At 38.6% G+C, this 25,131-nt stretch overlaps 2 protein-coding genes across 5 annotated transcripts in view; one reads left to right on the top strand and one right to left on the bottom strand.

Annotated features, from left to right (window-relative positions):
• ACP1 (acid phosphatase 1) overlaps nt 1-17,930 on the bottom strand; it is a 261,957-nt gene extending 244,027 nt beyond the window's left edge. For 2 of the 3 annotated variants that reach the window (XM_071807025.1, XM_065833168.2), the window contains exons 1-5: nt 17,783-17,930; nt 8,612-8,685; nt 8,387-8,500; nt 3,194-3,255; nt 688-793 (exon numbers count right to left, since the gene is read on the bottom strand). In XM_071807025.1, the coding sequence (XP_071663126.1) occupies nt 688-793; nt 3,194-3,255; nt 8,387-8,500; nt 8,612-8,685; nt 17,783-17,825 (399 nt within the window). In that variant the 5' untranslated portion in view covers nt 17,826-17,930. Of the gene's footprint in view, nt 1-687; nt 794-3,193; nt 3,256-8,217; nt 8,332-8,386; nt 8,501-8,611; nt 8,686-17,782 lie in introns of all 3 variants that reach the window. The other variant, XM_065833169.2, reaches the window with a different exon arrangement.
• Nucleotides 17,931-17,986: 56 nt separating this feature from the next.
• The window catches only part of SH3YL1 (SH3 and SYLF domain containing 1), a 45,539-nt gene continuing 38,394 nt past the window's right edge, over nt 17,987-25,131 (top strand). Inside the window, exon 1 of one of the 2 annotated variants that reach the window (XM_071807023.1) lies at nt 17,987-18,190. In XM_071807023.1, the coding sequence (XP_071663124.1) occupies nt 18,190 (1 nt within the window). In that variant the 5' untranslated portion in view covers nt 17,987-18,189. The remainder of the gene's footprint in view (nt 18,191-25,131) is intronic. The other variant, XM_065833165.2, reaches the window with a different exon arrangement.

Raw genomic sequence — 25,131 nt, 5'->3', positions numbered from 1 at the left:
TTACATTCACAGTAACCTGTCATGTTGAGTTTCAGTTTAAATGAAGCACCATGTGGAAAAAAACAACTTTCTTTTGAACCCGCTTCCCATAATGCTATTTGATATTCTCTACTTCTTGGGCAATGAACAGCAACTCCTCATTCACCTTCTCCCATGATACAGATATTTTATAGGACCCTACTGTATCCTGACCCACGTTTCTTTCCTAAAATGAAGAATCTTAATCATAGAATAGTCTGGGTTGAAATGGACCTTTAGAGGCCATCTAGTCCAACGCCCCTGCAATGAGCAGGGACATCTTCAACTGGATCAGGTTAATCTAATTGGTTGTTCTTGGCCGATATTATTCAATTTCTTTGACCATGTCTGTCCATGTCTTTACCTCTGTCTTTCCTGATTACATGCTCTTTGCAAGGTGGCGGACCAACCAGGGCTTCACCCAATATTGAAAATATAGCTGCACTGCATTATTTAAATTTCAGTAATTGTTTTAAGCATAAAGACAAGTCTTCCTTTGCTATCCCAATAATTTGTATCATTTTGGTGAGTCCTTTTAAAAATTATGTTTACACATGGCTTTATATAACATCATATTATATGTCACATGTCAACTGTGTGATCTGGAAAGATTATATACAATACATAAACAATTTTTAATCAAGCCACCCAAAAATTTCTTACACATACATAGTACGGATCCTCAATGATAAGTTGTTTCTGTGGATCATAAGTTCCAAGTAATTCAATTTTGGCCTTGCAGTTCTGAACTTGGTTGCTTTTCCTTTTCAGATCTCTGTAAAAGAGAAAATAAAATTTTCCCATGAATTTTTCTTCAGAATTTTCTGGCATCAGCGTGAGATGCTCATGACTATTTCTACAGAACACAGAAAAATAATATGCATCTGGACTCAGTTCTAATGACTCTCTACACTGCTGCTTGTTTTTGTTTGTTTCTTGTTGTGTGGGTTGGTTTTTTTCAATTGACTATGGAGGACATACACATAAACTTAAATCAGAGCATAAACAAGCAGTGAGGCACTTGACCTAAGGCTTAACAGAACTTTGTAAGTTCATAAACTTCTTCCTCAAATCAATAATTAGTACTTTCAATATCCACCTTTAGCTTGTATTGCATAAAAATAATGAAAATCATCTAGACATTTTTCCACAAGTATGAGTAAGCTTCTTCCATCTGTTCAAAACTAGTGTTCTAAATTCCTAGGCTGCAAGTTCTCTCAATACTGCCTCTAACTCATGTGAAGTCCTCTGACATTCAATTAAGAGAAAATGGTGAATTGGTGAGTAAGACCTGTCTTCCCTTGAACATGCTGTGACATCTCATCAGTTGCCACATCCTCTCTCTTCTACATTACCTCCTGCTGATAAATGTAGGATCATAGAATCATTTTGGTTGGAATAAGATCGAGTCCAACCATTAACCTTGCACTGCCAAAACATACTGGTTTTGAGATGGCATTTTCCCCATCTACTTAGAAATGGCCACCCATTATCCTAAATGCAGTTAAAATGTACTTTTCATCACCTTCAGATTAAAAGCGGTTCAGTAGTATGACTTTCACAATGAAGAACAGTCAGAACATATTAAATTATTTTAATATTATACTTCTCCATACCAAATCATCATTTTACTTCCTCGGCATTAAAAAAGGCAAAAAAACCCACCCCATAAATACAGTCATAAGCATAATCAGTTTTAAGAAATTAAATTCTAACAATTAATTTTGATTAAGGAATTAATTTCAGGTAGTTCAGAATGACAAAACAGCAGTGAGACCACAATACTGTTTTTTCTTAAAGAAAAATCAGGACTTCACTATCAACTAAGAAGTTATTACTTGAATTTATAGATTTTCAATAATTGCCCAACCTTTTATTATTAAGAAAATGTCTAACTATTTCCTTCAAGGCTTTTGCACGCCACTTAATGAACAGGAGAGGGTCAGATGGCTCTGGTACTAAGGGAAAGGGATGTCCCAAATCTTCCTTTTTTGATACGACAGGCAGTCAGTCCATCAAGACCTGAAATCAGCTTCCCCTCCTAGTGCTACAAATGGGTGTTCTCAGGGAAAATGGTTGAATTGAGTGCAAGTGTGTAGCAGTAGCAATATCCCTCTTATAGTTGTGATGTTTCTTCTGCTCTACAGCTCATATCTTATAAATTGTTAATACAGAAGTTTTCATTTAAGAATTCAAGTGAAGATAGAAACAAGCCTAGTCACATCTTTGCCTGACACACTGCAATCAAGTCAAGTGTCCTAAAACCTTCATTCGTGCAGGCTGTGTAAGACAGGCCATTCAAAACATTTAGAAAACTGATCAAAATGATACTTCTTTCAGTTAAGTGGTGTTGCTTCTTGAAGTTTTTACATGCTATTAACAGGGTTTTATTTGGTTTTTGTTTTGTTGTTGGTTGTGGTGTTTTGTTCCTTTTTGCTTTGTGTGTGCTTTTTCCTTTTTTTTTCCTAAACTTCACAAGTAACGGTCCTTACAAGAACTTTGACGCTTGCAATTTATTAAAGCTCAGCCCCTTAACACCAATTATCAACATGTATGTAATTAAGCAGAAATTTTGCTAATGATATCCAAATTTTCACACTAGGCGGCTACTTCACCACATATTTTGTAAGCATAAATTGCCTCAAAAATGCAGTTAATTAGAACATGGCTAACACCAACAAACAAGACGTCCCCCAGCTAACAACCTTACTTATTTCAGAGCTCACTATATTTCTATTAAAGAACAAAAAAAAAGATAAAAACCCACACTATAGTTAATCCCTTTCAAGTTTCCACAGTGCCTTCTAGATCCCATGCAATTAGAAAAACAAATCACTTTGATCAAAAGACAGTATGTCCTCCTCCTTAACTATATAGGCATCAGGTGCACATCTATAGCACAAAGTATACTGAATTTCCATGTGTTTAATCCTTGAGTGGCATGTATCACACAAATAAACCATTGAATTCTAACTCATTAAACATATTAGAAGTGAAGAATGCATCTATTAGGATATCATTCACACCACACCGGGAAAAAAAAAAAGAACACTCAACCAAACAAAAAAACCCCATGACAAGCTAAGCAGTAAAACATGACATCTGTCTTCAAAGTGGCTTATGAGATATCACTACAAGTAATCCATATAAATTTATCCATTTCGTTATACATTACCTTAGATTGCTCTCATCCATACAAAGTATGTAATCAAAGGTCTGGAAGTCATCTTTAGTAACCTAAAATTAAAAATATGTGCTTTAGGCTACAAACTATTTGATTTATTAAAAGTGGAGAAAAAAAAAGTATTTTCAAATTTTGTAGTTCTGATTTATTAAAGGAGACACAGGTGCGAAGAATAACACTGTGTACCTTCATCAACTTTTACAATAATTTAAGGCATTTAAAATATACTCTGTTATGATTATTTATCTATTTCTGCAAGTTTTCCATAAAAAATTAGTTATTTTACCAATACTTTTTCAATATCTCATGCAGCAACTTAGAAACATCATTAGAAATGACATTTCTAACATTTTCCAATAACTAAAGCATGTTTCCAGTTGTAGAAACCATGCAATAAAACGTAGACAAATTACTTTCCTGATAGGAAAAAAAATAAACGTAGGTAATCTGGAATCAGCTGCAATACTTCCAATCTAGAAATTTGTCACTACACAGAAAAAGATACTAAGCGAAATTCAAAGCTGAAGTATGATGGTAAGAGTTACAAACTCTTAAAAACAAATGCACTCACAGTATTTTAAGCCATATAAGTTCACAAAATGTATTGTATGATGTGAAAAAAAAAAAAAAGGCATGCATTGTACATCATCTTTTTCTTTCCTGTAGCTTACTGACTCCTGAACATCTGGAATATTGTGTCCAGTTCTGGGCCCCTCAGTTCAAGAAGGACAGGGAACTGCTGGAGAGGGTCCAGCGTAGGGCAACAAAGATGATTAAGGGAGTGGAGCAGCTCCCTTATGAAGAAAGGCTGAGGGAGCTGGGGCTCTTTAGTTTGGAGAAGAGGAGACTGAGGGGTGACCTTATTAATGTTTATAAATATATAAAGGGTGAGTGCCATGAGGATGGAGTCAGGCTCTTCTCAGTGGCAAACAATGATAGGACAAGGGGCAATGGGATCAAGCTGGAACACAAGAGGTTCCACTTAAATTTGAGAAAGAACTTCTTCTCAGTGAGGGTAACAGAGCACTGGAACAGGCTACCCAGGGAGGTTGTGGAGTCTCCTGCCCTGGAGACATTCAAAGCCCACCTGGACACATTCCTGTGCGACCTCACCTAGGTGTTCCTGCTCCAGCAGGGGGATTGGACTAGATGATCTTTTGAGGTCCCTTCCAATCCCAAACATACTGTGATACTGTGATACTGTGAATATTAACTACATTCAGGGATCTGAGTTCAGAGTCAGGTAGGCAAAAATTGCAGATATAACATAACTACTAAAGTTATCTGTACTGGAATAAGGATGACTGTAGATGTTTACCAGTGTAATTGTACGTTAGTTTACATTTAATCCTTAGCTTATGGTAAAATCTTCGCAGGACAAGCCCACAATGCACAGTATGCTAGTATAAGCTATCTCAACCAAGTATCCATAATGAGGATGAATAAATCAAATAAAATGTTTAGTGAGTTGACATTAAGACTGCATTTCACACATAGTCCTATGTGCAGTACCATAACCAAGAAAGCTGGAAAGTTTGTTCAGTACAGGTTTCTCTGGCAGGCATCTCTGGGAAGGATGGGCTAGAGAAGTGAGGGAGCAAGTAAATAAATAAAAAGGCAAAATGTATTATCCCAGAAGTCAGAGTTTTAATTTATAAAAAATATTTATATATTCAGAAAAAGGTTTAGATGGCAAAACATCCACTTATTTTTTGTGTGTAAACAGCAAACAGATAGTGATTAAGCTCCTATAACAGAGAGTAAGAAAAGACCTATAGAAACCACCACCAGACTAAAGCCATAAATGAAACATTCCACACAAGAACTGGAGGGCTGTGGTGGGGCAGGAGAACATTCAAAAAGAAAGAGTTAATGGCGACAACTAATGTAGACTTGTTTATTTTCACTGTAAAAATATTTGCTGTATTCAAGCAGTGCCTTTGACCTACAAAAATATTTTTGTAGTGGAAACAGCTCTGTTTTCCTGGCAACTCTAAGCAGTACCTCTACAAGCTGCTTCTGGTCCTCTACACAGCTGAACACTGGCCCCTGTGAGAATCCGTGGGCATAGATTTCTTTGCAGTACAGACATATATAAGAATAAAATAAAAAACAGTGAAAAGGAAAAACACACCTGCCACACTTCCCACATTTTCTGTATACTTGACAACTTGACAGTTATCCCATGAACCAGAATTAACACACACAAATGCAGCCCTAAAAACAAGATTACTGGTTGACTTATGCTCTTAAGCCCTACAGTAATATCAGACACAAAAAGCTTAATTGAGCAGATGCCAGTGAACTGAAGATATTAATTAAAACTACAAAAACTAGTATTTTGTGGTAACAAATGGAGGACATTCACATTTACGTACATTTTGATAAGAGCAATGGAAAGTTCAAGTAGTCGACTTTGGATGGAACTACACAGACAACAGTAACTTTATATTAAAAAAATGCATATAACCATTTTAAAGACCATCAGTGGAGAAACACATAATCATTCATTTGTTAAACATTTCTCTTTGTTTACATAAGGGAAATCTCCTTTTCTCTGTCTAAAACCCAAAGAGATGCAGTAGTTCTCAAATTTGTCCAGTTGTGAAACACTGTTTATTACAACTTTCCTCTAATCTCCCTTTCATATTTAAGGCAAATGCACGGTATGAGTCATAAACAAATCAATTTTGGACGCAGCATGAATAGAAGTGAAACTCATTAATACCTATCTGTTTTGTGCATGAAGACTAAGAGCATAGAGAATTTCAATGGGTGCATAAACATACAGCAACTTGCCATCAAATAAAATTTTAACAAACTATTTTAGATATAAATGTACACATTTGTTTTTACACTTCAATATTCACTTCAAATTTGCTTGAACAGTCGCTGTATACGATGTCAGGATGTAACCAGTTTAACATTCCCTCTTATATAAATCATTCTTGTAGCATTTATGTCAGTTTTGACTAAAAAAAGATACAATCCCTGATTATCATAATTATGCACAAAATTACATGAAAGAAATTGCCTTTCACTGGGTGGGTAACAGCTTTCCATAGAACAGAAAAGGCTAATTGCATGAGGTAGTCATCTTATGACACTGTTTCAGAGGCAACAGAAGACAAATCCCTTCTCTCTATTTCTACAGCTTCTGCATTAAATCTTTCTCAATCTGTTTTCAAACAAGTCACACACAAAACTCCATCCTTGAGTTTGTCTATAATAGTGAAATAAATATACTCCCACTTGTACTAAGCTGACCGCTCTGAAAAGTCCTATTCCACATGGCTGAGTCCCTCTCCTTCCAGAAGTACTATGAGACCAAATCAGGTCCACACAATTCACAGAATCAGCAGAAACCATTTGATAGAAGTTTGAAAAAAAAAAATATTGGCATTACATAGCTTACATCAGTGCAAAACTAACCTGTAGTTAAGGGATTTGTAAGTTTTCTTTATACAAGAAACTGCTTGTACTGGGATCTTTTAGACAAATTTTCCTCCTGTTAGTCTTTCATTTTATTGTCTCACTCTTGTTAACTTCCTCTCCCTGTGTACATAACATTTTAGGCTCTTCTGCTTTAAAGAATCTCTTCATTTGCCCAAATATATAAGCAAATGTCTTCATTAAAGTGTTTTCATTCCGTTCCTGCCATAAGAGAATATATAGATTTGTTTCAAGGCAGAGGATCAACTGGTTTTGGATGCTTCGCTTTAGTTTAACTGGTCATAAACCACTGTAGTAACACCCAAGAACAGTTCTCAAGTTTCCAAGGCTTATCTTTTAAGAATACAAACATGTTGCACTACTGTGACTGAAACACTGACTGATTAGTTTCAGTACCATTTAGCTTGTATAATGATAATAATGCTGTAAGCACTGACAAATAGTAAATCCAGAACTTGTAAAAGGAAAAGATCGTAACAGACTTTTTCCAGTGATTATTCTAATAGTAAAACATTGAAAATCTGAAACGATGTTGTGCTCAATCCTGTTTGTCTTATATAACAGAGATTAGCATCAGGAAAGGTCAGCAAAGGGCAACTGACTAATTGAGGGAATTTATTTTTAAAAGTAAAAAAACCAAACATGTAGTCTTTGAAAGTGAAGAAAGTAAATATGACCTCAGTAAGGTCTAGTAAAATTCTGAAGGGAACAGAAATGGACAATAATAACAAGACTACTTGATTTTTTTGTTAGCACAAGAAGTAGTGGCATAAACTCAAGCTAAGTAAAGGTGAAGCCCTAAAGGAATTTATTACATCCAGAGAATAGTTAACTGAAGTAAGTTACTGAAGTTATTCAGACACTTTTCAGTGCCTGAATGATTTAAAGATGCAGACACATTTATTTCTCATCTCTCTGGAATGCAGCATGGAAATACACACTCTTTTGTTAAGGAAAACTGAGATGAGTTTTGGAGAAACTTAAGACAATTTCTCTAAGTGACAAACCAGTCTTTGACTTAAGAATGCTTCAAGGGTACGTTTTCCTTTGAGATTACCACCAATTATGCTACTAATCTTGAGTCTGAGTGCCTTCATTCCAGTTTAGCACTCTGATTTTTTTTAAAAGATCTTCACGCAAGAGCAGAAGCTTTTTGTGATGGGTGAACAGGTATTCTACTTCTTTTTGGACCTTTTAAATAAAAATACAATTCCTTATTGAAACAGGTATCACAGACTACTAGAGCAAGTCCACTGTTAAAAAGCATTTAAAGTGTTTCAGAAAAATGCCCAAAATACTAAGCATTTGAAGGCAGGATTTTTCTATAATGCAAAAAACTGCTCCAATGCTTCCTAATTACACTTCCAATAAAGCTTAATAACAAGAACCCCACTAACTTCAACTAGAAAAGTTAGTCCACTTTGTAGTTCTTTGAAAAACTGCACATCATATTTATTACTTGATACTTAACCAGGCATTGGTCAAATGACTTCTGTGATTGTAACGGTTAAGGCTAAACAAGGCATGGGTATGAATAAGAAAGAAAATATACTCTCTTCTACCTGCCGTGCTCTATGTGCTGTCTCAATGCCATGATTTCTTAGACAGCTTAAAGCCCTTGCATCTGGGGAGCGCCCCACGTTCCAGTCTGAAACAGCAGCACTGTCTGTCATCCACTGTAACAACAAAACAAATACATACACATATTTAAAGAAAACTAAAGTACAGTACCTGCCTGGCAATATGATTCATGGTAATGCCATGCTTCTTCATGCAAGACTGTCCTCGATAGTCAGGAGGGCTTCCTATTTCATAGGCAGATGTCGCTGCACTGTCTATCCTCCACTACAGAAAAACAAATTCATATTTTTATGTTTTCTTTCTCACTGCTTGTATTTCTACTAACTGACTACAAGGCAGTTATATTTTAGGCAGAAGCAGAAATGAATAGCTTACCTTATTTTCAACTTTTTCATCGGTTACAAGTTTTCTAAAAACTGCTTCAGCTATTGGAGAGCGACAAATGTTTCCTGTAGAAACAAGAGATTAGAGTGAAATTTCAGATGATTAAAAACAAACACAAAATCAGTAATTGTGTGGATTTGTCAGTACAGATCAGATGAAAGATTTTTGTTTACTTAGGTAGAATGTGGATTGCTTCTGTTATTATAACCCAAGAGATTCTGCAAGGTTGGAAACCCAAGGTCCTACACTGGGGTCAGGGCAACCTCCACTGCCAATACAGACCAGAGGGATGAAGGGATTGAGAGCAGCCCTGTGGAGAAGGACTTGGCGATCCCGATGGGTGGAAAACAGGACATAAGGTAGCAACGTGCGCTTGCAGCCCAGAATCACAGAACAGAATCGTTTTGGTTGGAAAAGACCCTCGAGATCAGAGTCCAGCCATTCACTTAACACCGTCACTAAACCATGTCCCTAAGAACTTAGTCTACATGTCTTTTAAACACCTCCAGGGATGTTGATTTAACCACTTCCCTGGGTAGCCTGTTCCAATGCCTAAGACAATCCTTTCTGTGACGAAATTTTTCTGGATATCCAATCTAAACCTCCCCTGGCACAACTTGAGGCCATTTCCTCCCATCCTATTGCTTGTTAGTTGGGACAAGAGATCAACACTCTCTATGCTACAACCTCCTTTCAGGAAGTTGTAGACAGCGATAAGGTCTCCCCTCAGCCTCCTTTTCTCCAGGCTAAACAGCCCCAGTTCCCTCAGCTGCTCCTCATAAGACTTGTGCTCCAGACCCCTCACCAGCTTCGTTGCCCTTCTCTGAACTCGCTTCAGCACTTCAATGTCTTTTTTGTAATTAAGGTCCCAAAACTGACCATAGTACAGGAAAGACATGTACTTGTTGGAGCGTGTCCAGAGGAGGACCACAAAAATGACCACAGGGATGGAACACCTAAGAAAGAATTGGGTGTGTTCAGCCTGAAGAAGAGAAGGACTGAAGAGAACTTATTGCAGCCTTTCAATATATAAAGGGGGCTGTAGTGACAGGACAACCAGCAACAGTTTTAAACTGAAAGAGCATAATTTATATTGCATATAAGAACAGCAACAGGCTGCCCAAACAGGTGGTAGATGCCCCATCACTGGAAATGTTAAAGGTGGGTTTGGACAGGGCTTTGAGCAACCTAATTTAGTGGAAAATGTCCCTGCCCATGGCAGGAGGGTTGGACTTGCTGATCCCTTCCAACCAAATCCATTCTATAACTCTATAATATTCATCAGTCTGTTGAAAATAAAAGATATAGCTTGTAAAAAACAAATAGGAGGGCTATTCTGTAAGCATATTGATCTTTTATTCTCCTCCACAAAGAATCCATGATCACAGAAGACCGGGCAAAAATACGGAATTTAAATGCAGAAAATAATTTTTATCTTCAAATCTTCCTACATACTGGCAAATTTCAATTAGTCCTTTACTGGAGAATCACAAATATTTGCCTTTAGTGTTTACATTACTACCTACTTGATACGAAAAACTTTTAGACAACTCCAAAATACAGTCACCACCACCATGGAATCAATGTAGTGAAATGGCTGAACAACCTGTAGTAGAAATGTTCTTGACCACTGAAGTGAAGTCACTGACGTCAACCTGAACCCCTCTCAAGAGCAGCTTTCAGATACCAATTCTAAAACCCCCCAAAAAGATACCAATTACAGAAGCTCTAAAAACAGCTAGGAAAATAAATTTTTCAAATTCTTTTTGGTTCAAACCATGGAGGATTAGGAACAAAATGCACCTGATGGCAAAGCTGAAGTGATGTTAATCAGCCAACAAACAGTTAAGATACATAATATAGTTAATACATCATCAGTCTTCTCCTCCAGTGACCTCCAATTGCACCAATCACTGGTCTGACCTTACTGTAAAGAAGAATCTACCTCAACAATGAAATAGTGCCTCATTTAAACTAGAAATAGTGGATCTACAGCACTTTTGCTCCACTGCTGAAGCTGTAACTCAGTTAACTACCAAAGCAGACCTCTCAAACATGCATGCAAAAATATGTATTATTTGAAAAATAATGAAATGTCTCAACAACAAAAAAGTCTATTCAGCTATTACTTGAACTCTTCCTACCTTTCCATCCTTCAAAATCCTAAATAACTAGATGGATATAACATTTGTTATGTCACCCAGGTGCACAATAAATCACACAAACAAGTCTTCACTTGCAATCAAATAGAATGTATGACTTTGCCCATCTCTGACTTTTGAGCAGGTTAAGTATAAAATATCACAAATGGCAATGCTCATTTCTATACCTGTAAAGAAATCACTCTTCTGCTACTGATTAAATTCTTTCCAAATCTCAAATAGTACAAAAATTAAATGTCCATGAACAAAGCTAAATTTCTGAGAGTAAAAAGGCATTTTCAGATCAGGCACTCAGCCTCATTTTTATGCCTATATTTTCAAACAAAATATCAAGGTAGATAAGCCATTGCTTAAGAGAAAGAGGCTGCTATGATCTGGGCATTTAATAACTTGCTGCCAATCATGCCAACTATTAAAAAAAATGAAGTGGGAAGTGAGCCACTGAAGGAACACAAACTTTTTGAGGTTTTAAAGGACCTCAAATTACTAAATGGTCAAAAGGAACTTGCTGACCATTGAGAAACTGATCTTGTTGAAACATTAAGTGAATTTTGATGGCAGTAGATCTTCTTCCAAGAGAAAGCACACTATTTTCTTTGTTTGAACTAGTTTATTCCAAGCAGAGAAACTGAATGAGTCTTGGTAGAAAAATAAAACAGAAAAAAGTTGGGTTTATTTATAAAATGAGAAAACAGGTTAGTATTTATTAATAATAAAAAAGTTACATAAGATGGTAATAAATTGAAAAATTAAAACTCGCTTATTTGAGTTTAAGCATTAAACAATATAATTTTAATAGGAAACAGAAGGAACATGGTGACATATAGCATAGGACAGAAAACCTTCATAATCTGTGAGCCCAAATATTGCAAGCATATACAGCATTCTCCTAAAAACGCATCAAGTTCTCTTTTAAAAAGCCTATTCCTGATACTCCTTTTCTGTGGTAGCCAGAAACCTTCAAATGCCCACTTAATATTTTTTCTTGGAAGTCTACGCTCACCTGATCTTGGTTAACATTACCCTGTATCTTAAAAACCTTTATTTCCTTCAAAAGATACAGAACCCTTGTCAAGCACAGCTGTGCTAAACCAAACAAACCAAGCTCTCAGCCTCCTCATGAAATTAAGTGACCCTTAACTAATCACTCCAGTTAAGCCAAGTCTGCACTGGTTCTAATTTGAATTTATTTTTCTTGAATACTGACAAAACTACAGACTACTCTGCAGGAAAGGTTTTTACCAATTTGCTTTATAAAATAAAAGAGTCTGAAATATTTATTTAGCTCTTTTGAAAATAACCTGAGATAACTTCTACAATCACATTTGACTCCTTCATGAGTATCAAATTTGTGATTAATAATCCGCTACTTCTAATTTGTCCATTCTTTCTCTATTGCTTCAAACAGGTCACCCTTAAGTATTCTTTTTTAATTACTAAATTCTGCTTCCATTACACCAGCTGTTAAGGCCATCCACTCATTCCTGTGCAATGTTTTCCTCTGTAGGAATGATCCCATGTAACTGTGCATGAACAGTAAGTTTCACTACTACACTCAAAATTTCAGTAATAAACAATTATTAATACTAATTCATTAACTAGTTCACAGAATTTTGAAATGGTACTTTTGAAATCAATCCTTCATGGCTTTTTCTATTTATTTAACCTTCTGCTTTACGTGGACTGAATAACCTGTTCCACCTTTTCACTCTTCTATAACCTGATCACTACTCAAAATAAAAGCCATAAATATCATCTTTGATGATATCGTATCATCATGAATGGCACCGTGATTACCAACTGATTAAATATATGACTACTACTTCTAGCAATACCTAGAAACTGCAGTTACATTATTTTTGAAACAAACATGTAACCTAGTTTGTGATCCAAAAATTAATGTCTTTCGTGATGACATATTCCAGATCTCACCGGAGGTATTAACACTACTGCGGAACTGCAATCACCATTTAAATCTATTATTGGGGACTGTGGACAGAATCCCCGAATGGACTTAATAGAAGCTCTTTTCTCCACATACTCTGCAATATTATTTTGATCCTAACCAACTCTGTTTAGCCCTGCTATTCCTTGCAACTGGTAATGTTCATCTCATCATTAATGTAAAGCCTTATCTCACTGACTTGTGCAAACTTCAATCCTTATTTCCCAGTCATCTCTTTCCCACTATAATGGCTATATATTTCATACCAGTTTTACATCCCACATGTTTTTTCCAGGCTTTGTTGAGGTTCTCACAGATGCAAAATATTTCCTAAATAAAGATTCACAGCCATCATTGGGGAATGAAGGGGGAAATATCACAAAAAGATTCCTAGGGAGATTACCTTCTTCCTTGGACTCAAACCATGTTTTCCTTAAACTATCTTATAAATCTATATCTTATCTTTGCTACCTATCATTCTCTGTGTTCCTTTCTCCTTAGTTGTATTCAACTGATCTGATCATGCTCTTTTTAAGTAGATGTCCCGCTTTCAGCTGGGATAGAGTTAATTTTCTTCCCAGTAGCTGGTATAGTGCTGTGGTTTTGACTTAGAATGAGAAGAATGTTGATAATACACTGATGTTTTGGTTGTTGCCAAGCAACGTTTATACCAAGTCAAGGACTTTTCAGCCAGAAGGCTGCAGGTGCCCAAGAAGCTGGGAGGGGACACAACTGGGACAGCTGACCCAAACTGGCCAAAGGGATATTCCATACTGTAAGACCTCATGCTCAGTATGTATTTTTGGGGGAAGAAGAAGGAAAGGGAACTTTCAGAGTGATGGCATTTGTCTTCCCAACTCACCATTATGTGTGATGGAGCCTGGCTTTCCTGGAGATGGCTGAATACTTGCCTGCTGATGGAAAGTAGTGGATGAATCCCTTGCTTTGCTTTGCTCGCATGTGCAGCTTTGGCTTTACTTATTAAACTGCCTTTATCTCAGCTCATGAGTTTCTCACTTTTACTCTTCTGTATGGTGCTTAGTTGGCAGCTGGGGTTAAACCATGACAGGAGAAGTTAACAGTATTAAAGTTCTCTAAATCTGCACCTTCTCCCTTTATTTTTAAATTTCAAGCTCTTATGTCATAGTGACATTTTCAGTCATAGAAAACTAGTACCCAAGGTACCCAGAAAGAGTCCACCCATTGAAATAAATCCTACAAACATCTCCAAGTATCATGATTGGAAGTTTCAATCACAGAATCAGTACTGGAACCATTTGTTGTTTGCATTTATGGTGTCATGCTTTCTCACTCACTTTCTATGGGGAAAGGATACCACTGATGGTTATCCAAGCCAATGCTTAATCTTTAGAACTCTTATTGAAGTCTGTGCATTAATCTTTGATTCACTCCCATATAAAAATGGAAGCGTTGCTTCTACTGGCAGGAAAGAGAACTTGAATCCATTTCATACTCAGGTCCATAGCTCACCCCTACATACTGTTGATCTATTCCTCTATTATCTCAAAATTTTTTCTATCTTCATTGTTCCTTATTCGGCTCTCTAACTCCCTCAGACCTTACCTAAATGCAAACACATTTTCTCTTCTTTATGTTTTTCTGTCTGCTGTTTCTAACAGATTTTAACACCTTTCATCTTCTCACGTTTAAAAACCTGCTTTTAACTCTACTTTTTCTATGAATGGTCTGAGTGCCTTCAATACTGCTTCCCAGCATCATTTGCATCATCCATCAGGTCCCCTCCATAGGAAAGTGTTTAAAACTTTCTATTCACTCTCTTCCATTCCATAATTAAACTCTCCTCTGAACTTCATGATTCCTAGTTCTTTCCATTCAAGTCTATCTTGTCACAGTCAGCACTCAATTAGCTTTGTAAGGCACCTCGAATGGTGCTTGAACAGCTCTGATTTTAGTCCAGATTCCTCGGCCTTTCAATTCACAGTCAATTCAAGGAATACTTACACTCTATCAGAAACACCTAAGTATATAGCTACCTAAATGACATCAGCTAACTTCCACCTATCCTCTCACTATCAACATACAGTGGGATTTCTCTCAGAAGTTGAATATTAGTGCATTTGTATATATATATGCATATCTACACAGATGCTGCACAGAAGAAAGGTATTTTCTTTACATTTATCTATCATTCTTTATCCAAAAAAGGGTATAAATTATTTTTGACAGCTTGCTAAGAACACTCATTACAGCAGCTGTTTTTCATAGCTTCAATATCTTATCCAGGCAATTGCTTTCCCATTCTGCTGCTATAAATGGCATTCTGATCTGTGAAACCTTATATTTTACTATACCTAAACACATATTATGGATTGTGACAACTGAACTAGAAAACTCAAATCTCTCTGTAACTGTAACCTAATTTCTTCATACTCAATAAATTGTTACTTTAGAAATTATTTTATGCAGTCTAGATCTCTGACAACAATACTCATACTCAGTGGTTCACAACAAGCAACCATTTTCTGAGGACCCAGCCAAAACCACTTTGCTTACTGTTCACCTGTCTCACAACTGTTCCTCCATACATAGAGGAGATCAATAAGCCAGTGCCTGGTATAAGATGCCCACGCAGCTTGTTATGTTACAGTGGACAAGTCATCACAGAGAAAGAAGCTGACTTATGTAATACAGCATCATATTAAGCTCATTTCTGGAGATCAACCATTAGTTAGATGAGCTACTTAAGAGTAAAAAGAGCAAACTGCATTTTGGTTCACCTCCAGTTTTAATTATTTCTTTGCCTTAAACAAAAAAAAAATTCTTTTCTGGTCCCTTATCATATACTGTAATTACATAATTTGCTGGGTGCTTCATTTATTTCTCAGTGATGAGGAGCCCTTACCATTAATGTAATTATGCACATTAACTAGATTGTATTTTGTTCTGTAATTTATTTCTGCTTATCTCATTACAAACAAATAATTCAGTCAATAGATACTTCAGTAATAGCCTTCTTTCAGAAAAATGTAGCAAGAAAATGTAATTTTTCATGAAGGCTTGTACTTTCAGGGATCAGCTCAAACTGAATATGGCAAACTTCAGAATTAATGTGCTTTATTAATTAGCACAGAATACTACACATAAATTTAGTTCTATAAATCTGTTGAGTACTCTTTTCAGCAATAACCAAGGGTGTTCTTTCTAATAACATTTAGGAGGAAAAAAAATCTATTATGGCATCAGGATCAGTCTTCAAGACTGACAAAATGCATTAAGCAAAGCAGGAAGAAGCAAGAAGTTGCCAACAAAACCTAACTGAGTATGTATTTGACTGGAAAAAATAAGTGCTTGTCATGTCAATTAGGTTTTAAGTCACACACCACATACCATTACGGTTATTTTTTATCACCCAGTAACACAGAAGGGGAAATTTAAAAAGTATTTGCAACATTTGTTCTTAAAAAATCCATCTCATTAATGCCAGACCTGACTTGTTCTGCCGTTCCTCAAGCTTAATATTAATAATTTCACCCCACACCTGAATTTTTTAATAACGGTTCCTCTGAGACTCAACTGGATTAGGAACTTTTAACAGTGCAAATCACCATTGTGGGCTTACAGACCCATGCATATACATGAATCATTTAATGAAGATTACTACTGCATTTAGAACATAATGTTTGGAAAGAAAGAGGCACAGTAATTAGATGTTTTTATACAAAAATGTTTGTTTAGACCACTGGTTCCCAAACATACAGCAGTTGTTAATCCCTTACTAAAGAATGTTTTCCCTAAATTATTGCTAGGGACTGATTCTACTCTAAGGTAAACATCAGAACATATTTCGCAGACTAAACTCTTGTTTTGCTATTTAGTTAATCTTCATTTCTCCTATTACAACAGAAAAGCAGATAGAAGAAAACAAACAAAAGCAACCAAATAAAAATAATAATTAAAAAAAAAAAAAAAAGAAAAAAAAAGAAAAAAGCCAATGGTTTTGTAACTAAACTGGCAAAATGCCAGGGATTCAAAGCGATCAAGTCTCAGCACATAGGTGAGATTACAAGGACTATAAAGCAGATAATGCTAAAAGCTCTCCTAGCTCTGAGCAAAGAGCCATCTAGCTTGTTATCCCCAAAAGGGAGCAGAAGCAGATGTTTAGGGAAAGCCTGTACAAATCGGGCATGGCCCTCTAATCCATGTATTCAGGTTAGCAACTTGTTGGTTGTGAAGATACAGAAGATCATCTTGCTTATCAGTAATCAATCGTCTTAAACTTCAGGAAAACATCCGAGCCCTTTTACACCATTTACACTTCTGTTTTCCATGACTTTTTGTGACCTGAAATTCAGAACTTAAACACATAAAGATTTCTTTTTTTAAATAGTTTCCTAGTTTTCCATATTCTTTTCACCCTTTTTCATAATAGCCATAATCTCATAGATCAAAATCATCTCCATCCTCTACCAAGTTCTTTTGATTACCTGAAGTCCTAATACCTTTTCATTCTTCTTACAAAGACCGTTCCATTAACTCCAGTTACTCCTGTCCCAGTTTTCTCTCCCTCTTTCAGATCTGCAAACCCACCTAGGAGGTACCGCTGCCGCCGTGCATCGCCAGGACACCGGCGGGAGGGTTCTCCGTTCCCTCCCCGCTGTTCCAGGGGCCAAGCTCTGAGCAGCCCGTCTCAGAAAACCATTTACAACCACCGCCCAGCGCTGCTCTTGAGCAGTAGCGGTTAATTCTGAGCTCACGCTTGTTTCTGCGTATCGAGGACCCGCTCTGCCCCACACGTAACCTTCGCGTTCATCAATACTGGATTTCACGTGTTATTTTCTACTGATCACTCCGCTCTGTCACAAAGACAACGGGAAGGACATGGATGCTGCTCTCTCCCTGGGCAGGCCGACACCCGCAGGTCCACCGCGGGCGGGACAGGACAGGCCTACCGCAACCCCGCGGGGAGGGACAGCTCCCCCCGCCTCACCGCGCTCCCTACACCCCCGCCCGGCGCCCCGACCGAACAGCGGCAGGAGGAGGACGAAGAGCCGCCTCTCCCCTCGCCCCGCTCACCCAGGCACACGAACAGCACCGACTTCACCTCTCCCGCCGCCATCTTCGCCCGGAGCCAAGCCACCTCAAGGAAGGGACCTTCCCGGCTGTCGCGCAACTTGAGCCTTGCTTTACGGCACCGGCCGTTGCAGCCGGCTACATTTTTTGCCTGATTTGATTTAAAAAAAATAAAAAAATAAAAAAAAAATAAAAAAAGACCGTGAGGCTGTGCCAAGCACAAGTGTGTGCACCGTGGTAGGGATGGGGGGCGCGGGACACGGAGGCGGCACTCGAGCAGGCGGGCGGTTTGCGGCCGCCTCAGCCCCACCCCGCCTCACCTGCGGCAGGTACGCGGCTCGGCGGGGCCGCTGGCCGGCCCAGTGAGGCGGCGGCAAGGAGAAAGGAGAGGGTGTCCCGGCTCGGGCAGGAGTGAGTATCCTGGGGGGGTGGCAGGTGGGCTCCTTAGCGGGGGAACTGCGAGGGGGATCCCGCCCTCCTCAGGCGCCGCCGGGACTTCCCCCGCTGAGGCGGCCGGTCCGCTCCGACCCGCCGCCTCCTCCTTTACCTCCGGGCGGCCGCTGTCCGGTGGGCATGGGAGCGGGGAGGGAGCCGGCCGCTGAGGGGCCGTCAGCCCTTGGCCGGGCGTGGTTGCTGCCCCCGGGTCTCGCCGCGCTGAGCCGGCCGGGCTGTCACCCCGGACTAAGCGACCGAGCCCCTGCGCTGCGAGCAGCGCTTGGTCCTTGCCTCAGCCTCCCTGCCCACCCGGTGCTGCCGCACGGGGAGCGCCCTCCGAGGGGAAACTCAAGAGGCGTCGAGTCGGTGTTGGCCTGAGCAGGCTGTTGGTGAAACTGAGCACACACGTTCTCCACCTTCCCAGAAGAGCTTGAGTTTTTTGTTTTGTTTCGTTTTGTTTTCTTTTGTATCTGGCTTGATTTGTTGGGCTACCCCTGTACCTGGCTGGGTTTTGTAACACTGGGCGCCGGTCCCGCGGTGGCAGGTGTGGCTGGGACTGGATTCTTCTGCTGCTTTCAAGACTTGTTTGCCTTGTTTTACAGTCAATATGTGGCACTGTGGAGGTTAAATAAAAAAATGTCAGAGTCTATACTTTGGGTCAAATCTGTGACTGTCAAATGTGATGGCTAATTAACCATTATAACCTGAAAATCTTATATGTAGCATATTTTCTGTGGAATGGAACACATTTCCCTTTATGCAACTTCATATACTGACCCACATGTATTGCTTTTGTTGTAAATGCAGTTGTACTATTACATTTTTTTATATTTACCACTGGAAATGGTGGGTAATCAGAAACATTCGCTCTCTGAGCATCCCCCTCCTTGCGCACTGCCGCACTCCGCTGTGAAGCAGGTTGGCTTGCAGCTGTGGGGAGCATGAGGTGCTGGAGCCAGGAAGGGCCATGACGCTGCTCAGGTGTCAGATGTGGCCTCAGCGAAGGAGAGAAGGGCAAGATATGTCAGCTGGGTAGTTTTCATGTGTAGCTCTGCCGTGCTTTATAACCTGAGCAGTGTAGGGTGCCTTAGCTCCTGCTTTTTATCAAGTGGAGTGCCTTGAGATGTCAGTATAGGAAATAGGTTCCCCACCCCCTTTCTCTGCATTTGTGTGTCAGGGGAAAATGTGGTTGTGTATAGAAGTGAGTGCATTGAAACACCTTTCTGGAGTTCATGTAAAATCCAGTATTTTTATGTGTGTATGTTACATATAGGCACATGCCTACCTTTAACTTTGAGATGAAATATTTCATATTTCCACGTCGTGGGGAGAGGGCTGGGGAGGATATCTGTCTTAAGTGCTATTCTGCATTCTCAGCCCTCAGTGGTGGAAGAGAGTCATAGTGTATACCTTCTTCGGTAAATGTTAACTTCATAGCTTTGAAATGAACTGCAGCAGAACTCATTCTTTGTTTTGTATCATGTTTCTCACCACTAAGAATTACTGTTTCTGGTGTGATAAGATCTATGTAGTTCTCTCTGGCTCAGGCCACAGCAAGTTTAGAGGCCAGAGTCTTGCTGTTTCAGTTTTATATTTGTATTAAGTTAAAAACCTATCAGCCCACTTTTGCTGTGGATCACGTGCGTATTGATTCTTGAAGGAGCACATTTCCCTGCTGTTAGGTTTCTTTGGATAATAGACACAAGCATCCTAAATCAAATAATCTGATAAAAAATAAGCATGGGGCAGTACTGGATTGGTCTAGATTTTTAAACTTATTTTATTCTCTTTCATCTACAACTTCCTCAAGAGGGGCAGCAGATGGGGAGGTGCTGATCTCCTTTCTCTGGTGACCAGCAACAGGGCACAAGGAAATTATCTATGAAATAGAATGAAGCTACATCAGAAGTTCAGATTGGACATTTGGAAAGGGTTCTTCACTGGGAGGGTGGTCAGTCGCTGGAACAGGCTCCCCAGGGAAGTCATCACAGCACTAAGCCTGTTAGAGTTCAAAGAGCTTCTGCATGATGCTCTTAATCATATGATTTAGTTTTAGGTAGTCCTGCAAGGAGCAGGGAGTTGGACTTTATGATCCTTTTGGGTCCTTTCCAACTTAAGATATTCTATGATTCTATGATATTTTGGGGTCTTGTTAAACATCCATTACATCGTTGTAAAAGAGCCTGTAATGCAAGGCTGCTATGAAGAATAGGCTGTATGACTTTGTGGGAGAGAAATGCTGTTGTGAATAAGACCATGTAAGAGCTTAGGTGGGACTAGGGTTTTTCAAAGTTGATCAATAAATATCAAGCACTTTCAATTTTGTAAATGTTTATTCCTTGTAGTTTGAAGAAATGTTTCTTGTGTGATTAATTCTAGAAATAAATTAGTTGTGGGAATTAGTAGCTTCTTAGATTTGCATCAAATGGCACATGTATGCATCCAATGGGACATGTATGAAATGGGGGAATGAGAGGGTCAGAATGATACTGACAGTTTTGCTTATAGAAGTATTAAATATTTTCTGCAGAAAATAGCTGGAGTCTGTATTTTGCTAAGGTACCCAAATATTTTTTTTCTTGTAGTTTATTACTGTAGCACATGGGGGTATTGTGTAGTTCACATTGGGGTTGGGTTCTGTCACACTTTTTTCTCTCTATGCTTCTGTCCCTGGTGAGAAGATAAACAAGATGTTTTTTAGGATTTTTTGTGAAAAGCACAGCTTTGTTTTAGTTAAAGCTTTCTTGTGTAAAGGTAATGTTTATCTGCGTGGATTGCCTTGAAGTATATTCTTTGTGATTCAAATAGAGTTAACAAGCCAAAGTTGGGATTCCCTTTGGGATTTTTCCCTTACCCCCATGTCTGAATTCCACATATCATACCAACTCGTGAATTAAAGTGAGGAGAGACAGGCAGAACTGAATTCCTAGCTCTGACTTATCTTTGGTCGTGCTACTTATCTTGCTTGGTGAGAAGAACCCTACCCTTTTGGTACCAACTCAACTGTTTACACATCAAACATATTACAATAAGTGTATATGAAAGACTTGCTAAAAGGATTTCAGGTAGACAGTTTCCCAAGGCTTGGGTGGCAGGGTGGATAGGTGTGGTGGCGTGTTTTGAGCAAAGCCTGCAATTCTCATAGTACTAATTATTGGAAGTGTTCATTCGTTACTCTCAGACAACCTCCAGGGTAACTCTGCCTTTGCTTGTTGTAGAGATATTGCTGTCTCTATATTCTTGAAAATGTTGTTTTCTGACTGTTTTTTCTGACTGTCTTTGTACAATCTGAGTGATTCCTTCCCCGTGCCCCATGTACTTATTCTCTCCTAGTGCGAAGGCCACAACTCAGTTGTAGAACTGTGGACTTGGGATTTTTATCATTGTTGTAATCGTTGAAAGTCACAAAGATTTTTGAAGATCTTTATCTACAGGTGTTCCACTGCTCTCTCATGCATTCAAACAGATGTCTGATACGCTTTTTGGAACAACTCCCCTGATTCAGCTGTGACTCAGGCAGTTAGCAACTGTCTTCACTTGCCACAGTTCCTTGGAAGTAAGGAGCCATCACCTAGTTGAAACATCTTGTGTATAGAAAGGGAACACATTTTTTGTTGGAGTGCATTGTTCAGTTATGTCAGTATCATTTTACCCTCATATATTCCAGCTCTCATCAGAAAGTTCATCCTTCTGGGAGATAAGAGGAAATTCAGCATCTCTAATTAGAATTTCCTCCAAGCTGACTTCAGTACAAAAGCTGCTGGGAACCCAGCTCATCGAATGATTTTGACAATGTGGGTGGCTCTGTGTGATACAGAGTTTTTTCAAGTTCCTTGACTTTTCTCAGGGAAATAGTTAATTCAAAGTGGGATCGAGGACTGATATCCCATTAAGTTACTAAGTGATACAAATTGTGTTTGGATTAGTTAAGTCCTTTCCTCTTTGTTGAGAAAAGTAATTAAAAATATGCACACAATGAGACTGTGGGCATGGGACTTTTTGCATATTGTGTGATTTTTTTAGCATTAACAAAATTGATATGCCCTATGAAAAATACTGAGCTGCCATGGTCTAAAAGTGCCTACATAATTGGTAGCAAAATCTGGAAAGGCAGCTCGTCAACACTAGCAGCTGACCAAAAACTTTGTATGCATTTGGACACTATATATGGCATTATTAGCACTGACACCGCTAATGGTGAATAGTGTCATGTGTAGTCTCCAAACAATTAATGGAATTGATTCAGGTAGCCTGTGCAGAGGTTAAGCTTATTTTTGGATATGTTATTTTATGTATTTACTGCATTTCAAATGAATTTGACTTTGCGTTCAGAAAGATCATCAGTTAACATCTCAGTTTTTATCTCTGTAAACCTGGGTTTACAAAATCTCTGTGCCTAGTGGACAACAGCCTAAAGACTTGACCAGGAAGGAGAAGTTTTGTGCTGTAAAGAAGTCATAGCAGAAAGCCCTAAACCAGAGTTAGATGCTTATAAAGGCTGCAAAGAGCAATTTGCCTTGGAATAACAACTAATAGTAATATAGTACAAGTGCAGGCTGGAGGTGAGGCAGTTTCCCTTTCTAGGTTCAAAGTTAGCAGAGTTACATGCTTCCAATAATATCAGCTTCCTTTGAGTTGTCTTCAGAGGTACTTGGATTTCCATAACTCAAAATGATATATTAAAACAGAACAAAACACAACAACAAACCACAACAAAACAACAGCAAAAAACTCCACAGATTTACAGAGAAGAGAGCAAAAATCTGCTCTCAATTTTAAGTCTTCTGTGTTCGAAGTGGCTCTTTTTTGAATAAAGACTTGTGTTTCTGTAGGTTTTGATTGGATTTCATGCTGTGGATTTGCATACCAATATCCAAATGTAGATGACTGGGTTTCTTGTCGTTTTTGTCTGACTTCTTAGCTGTCTTGGAATAAACATACAGATTCAATACAAGTTTCCATAGAGTTTTTCAAAAGTACTGATATTTAAAATGCCATTTGTAATTCTCCCCACCACTCCCCCTCAAATTACTGTGATTTAAATATATAAATATAAATATGTAGTTTTGGAAATGTAAGCTTCATAAATTCAAGAATGATTTCTCAATTCAATCAAAAACCTTGAAAATACTGTAAATATGTTAGCTTTATGTAGTGATAGAAATGTCAGAGATTATCCTCTGAGAAATAAAATTGTTGGGCTATTTTCATTTCAGAGCAGGCGCTGTCTTCTGTGACATTCCTTTTTCATATTTGAGTTCTTGAAGACTGAATTTAGTTGTAACTTTAGTATGCTCATGAGGTTTTTCCTGTGCACAGGCTGTTGTGAACAGTTAACTTTAGCAGGTTATTGTAGGTGAAACAAGGAAATGCAAGCTGGTTTTAACATGGGTAAGAATGGGGTTGGTTTGTTTGTTTTTAATTTTCAGCTTTATTTTTAAGCACCATTTCACTTCCTTTCAATGCAGTGTTTGGGAAGAAAAATCTGATTGTTCTTATATTTCCATCTGTCTTAGTTAAATCTTAAAACACTTCCAACTCATTGTTTTCTGTATGCTGAAGGCTGCAGGTTCTGCAGACCTTTCTGCTTTGTTTTCCCTCCCAACCACTGCCAGCACCACGTTGGTGCAATACCATCCAGTAAACTTCTTGTTATCCAAGGTGGGGAAGGAGAACAGAGTAATTAGTTAATGCACAGTACGAAAACCTTCAGGGCTGTTTGAAGCACATTAGAGTTGTCCAGTTGTCTCAGCTGCCACCCTGTAGGGCCATGTAGGTCCTGTTGTAGTACTTGCGTCCTACCATAACCTGAACTATCTCTGGCATAACACCAACTACTCACACCAAGCTTGCTGAGAACAGTACTGCATGAAAGTCAGTAAAATTTCAGGAATCCAAGTGATGAGGAACATGGTAAAAATGCATGAAGTTAGCGTAAGGCTTCACTGCGCGGAGAGACCCTGTTTTCTCCTTTTCAACTTTGCTTGCGTTGCTTTACATCAATGTATTTTCCTGTTGTCTTCTTCCTCCCTTGCTGTTCTCCAGGTGCCTATGGCAGAATTGTACAACACAGACAATTGGCATGAACCTTAGTGTCAATAATTGCTACTTTCTCATTTACTGCTACTGCTTTCCTGGGCTCCTTTTCGCCATACCATTGCTGCTTCCAGCAGGATGACCAAAGTGCACATTTTGAGGCTTTTCTCCTTCATACTTCTTGGAGTCTTGAGGAAGCAATATCTACTTGTTGGAGTAAGGAGCTCAGGCTCTGACAACAAACGTCTGCTGGGTTTCAACTAAAGGGGGTGGTTATTGTCTTTATTTTATACCATCCTTTTCCTCCAGGTTCCTTTTCAACTTCTGGCACTATTTCCTTAAACTCCAGAGATCTTTTTCTTGACATTTCATTGATCTGGCTGCTTTGCTGTCTACCACTGGCTTCATGTGTTGGACGCAGTAAATGGAGGGAGACTGATGGAGACATGTTCAACATAGTCTACTGCTTGTCATCCGCTGCTCTACATTGCTTCACTTTTTCTTGGGTTATGCAAAGTGCTTACAACGCACGTCTTGCACGCTGTTCTAGCAATTCCAAGTACCAGATGAATCCCAAGGCTGAGCTGGCTACCACAGTACCACAATGTTACACATTTGTGAAACCAAAATTACTCTAATCTCTTTAAATATAATGCTGAATTGAAAACTTGTTTAGAGTCTTTTCCAACACTGCACTGTCTTGCTTTTCAGGTTTCTCTTTCCCATTAGATGTTGTTCTTTCACCTTTCTTGACTATGCTAGTTCTTATGTTTATGAATGTTCGTAATCATAATTTAAATATTCTGTGTTCGTACAAGTTTTTTAGCATTTATGTTGCTGCTGTAACATGGATATTTGCAAATCAGCTATGCTTTATTTTT

The sequence above is a fragment of the Patagioenas fasciata genome, chromosome 3, assembly GCF_037038585.1.
Source record: "Patagioenas fasciata isolate bPatFas1 chromosome 3, bPatFas1.hap1, whole genome shotgun sequence".
In the NCBI taxonomy this organism is placed as follows: Eukaryota; Metazoa; Chordata; class Aves; order Columbiformes; family Columbidae; genus Patagioenas; species Patagioenas fasciata.
This window is presented reverse-complemented; position numbering and strand designations above follow the sequence as displayed.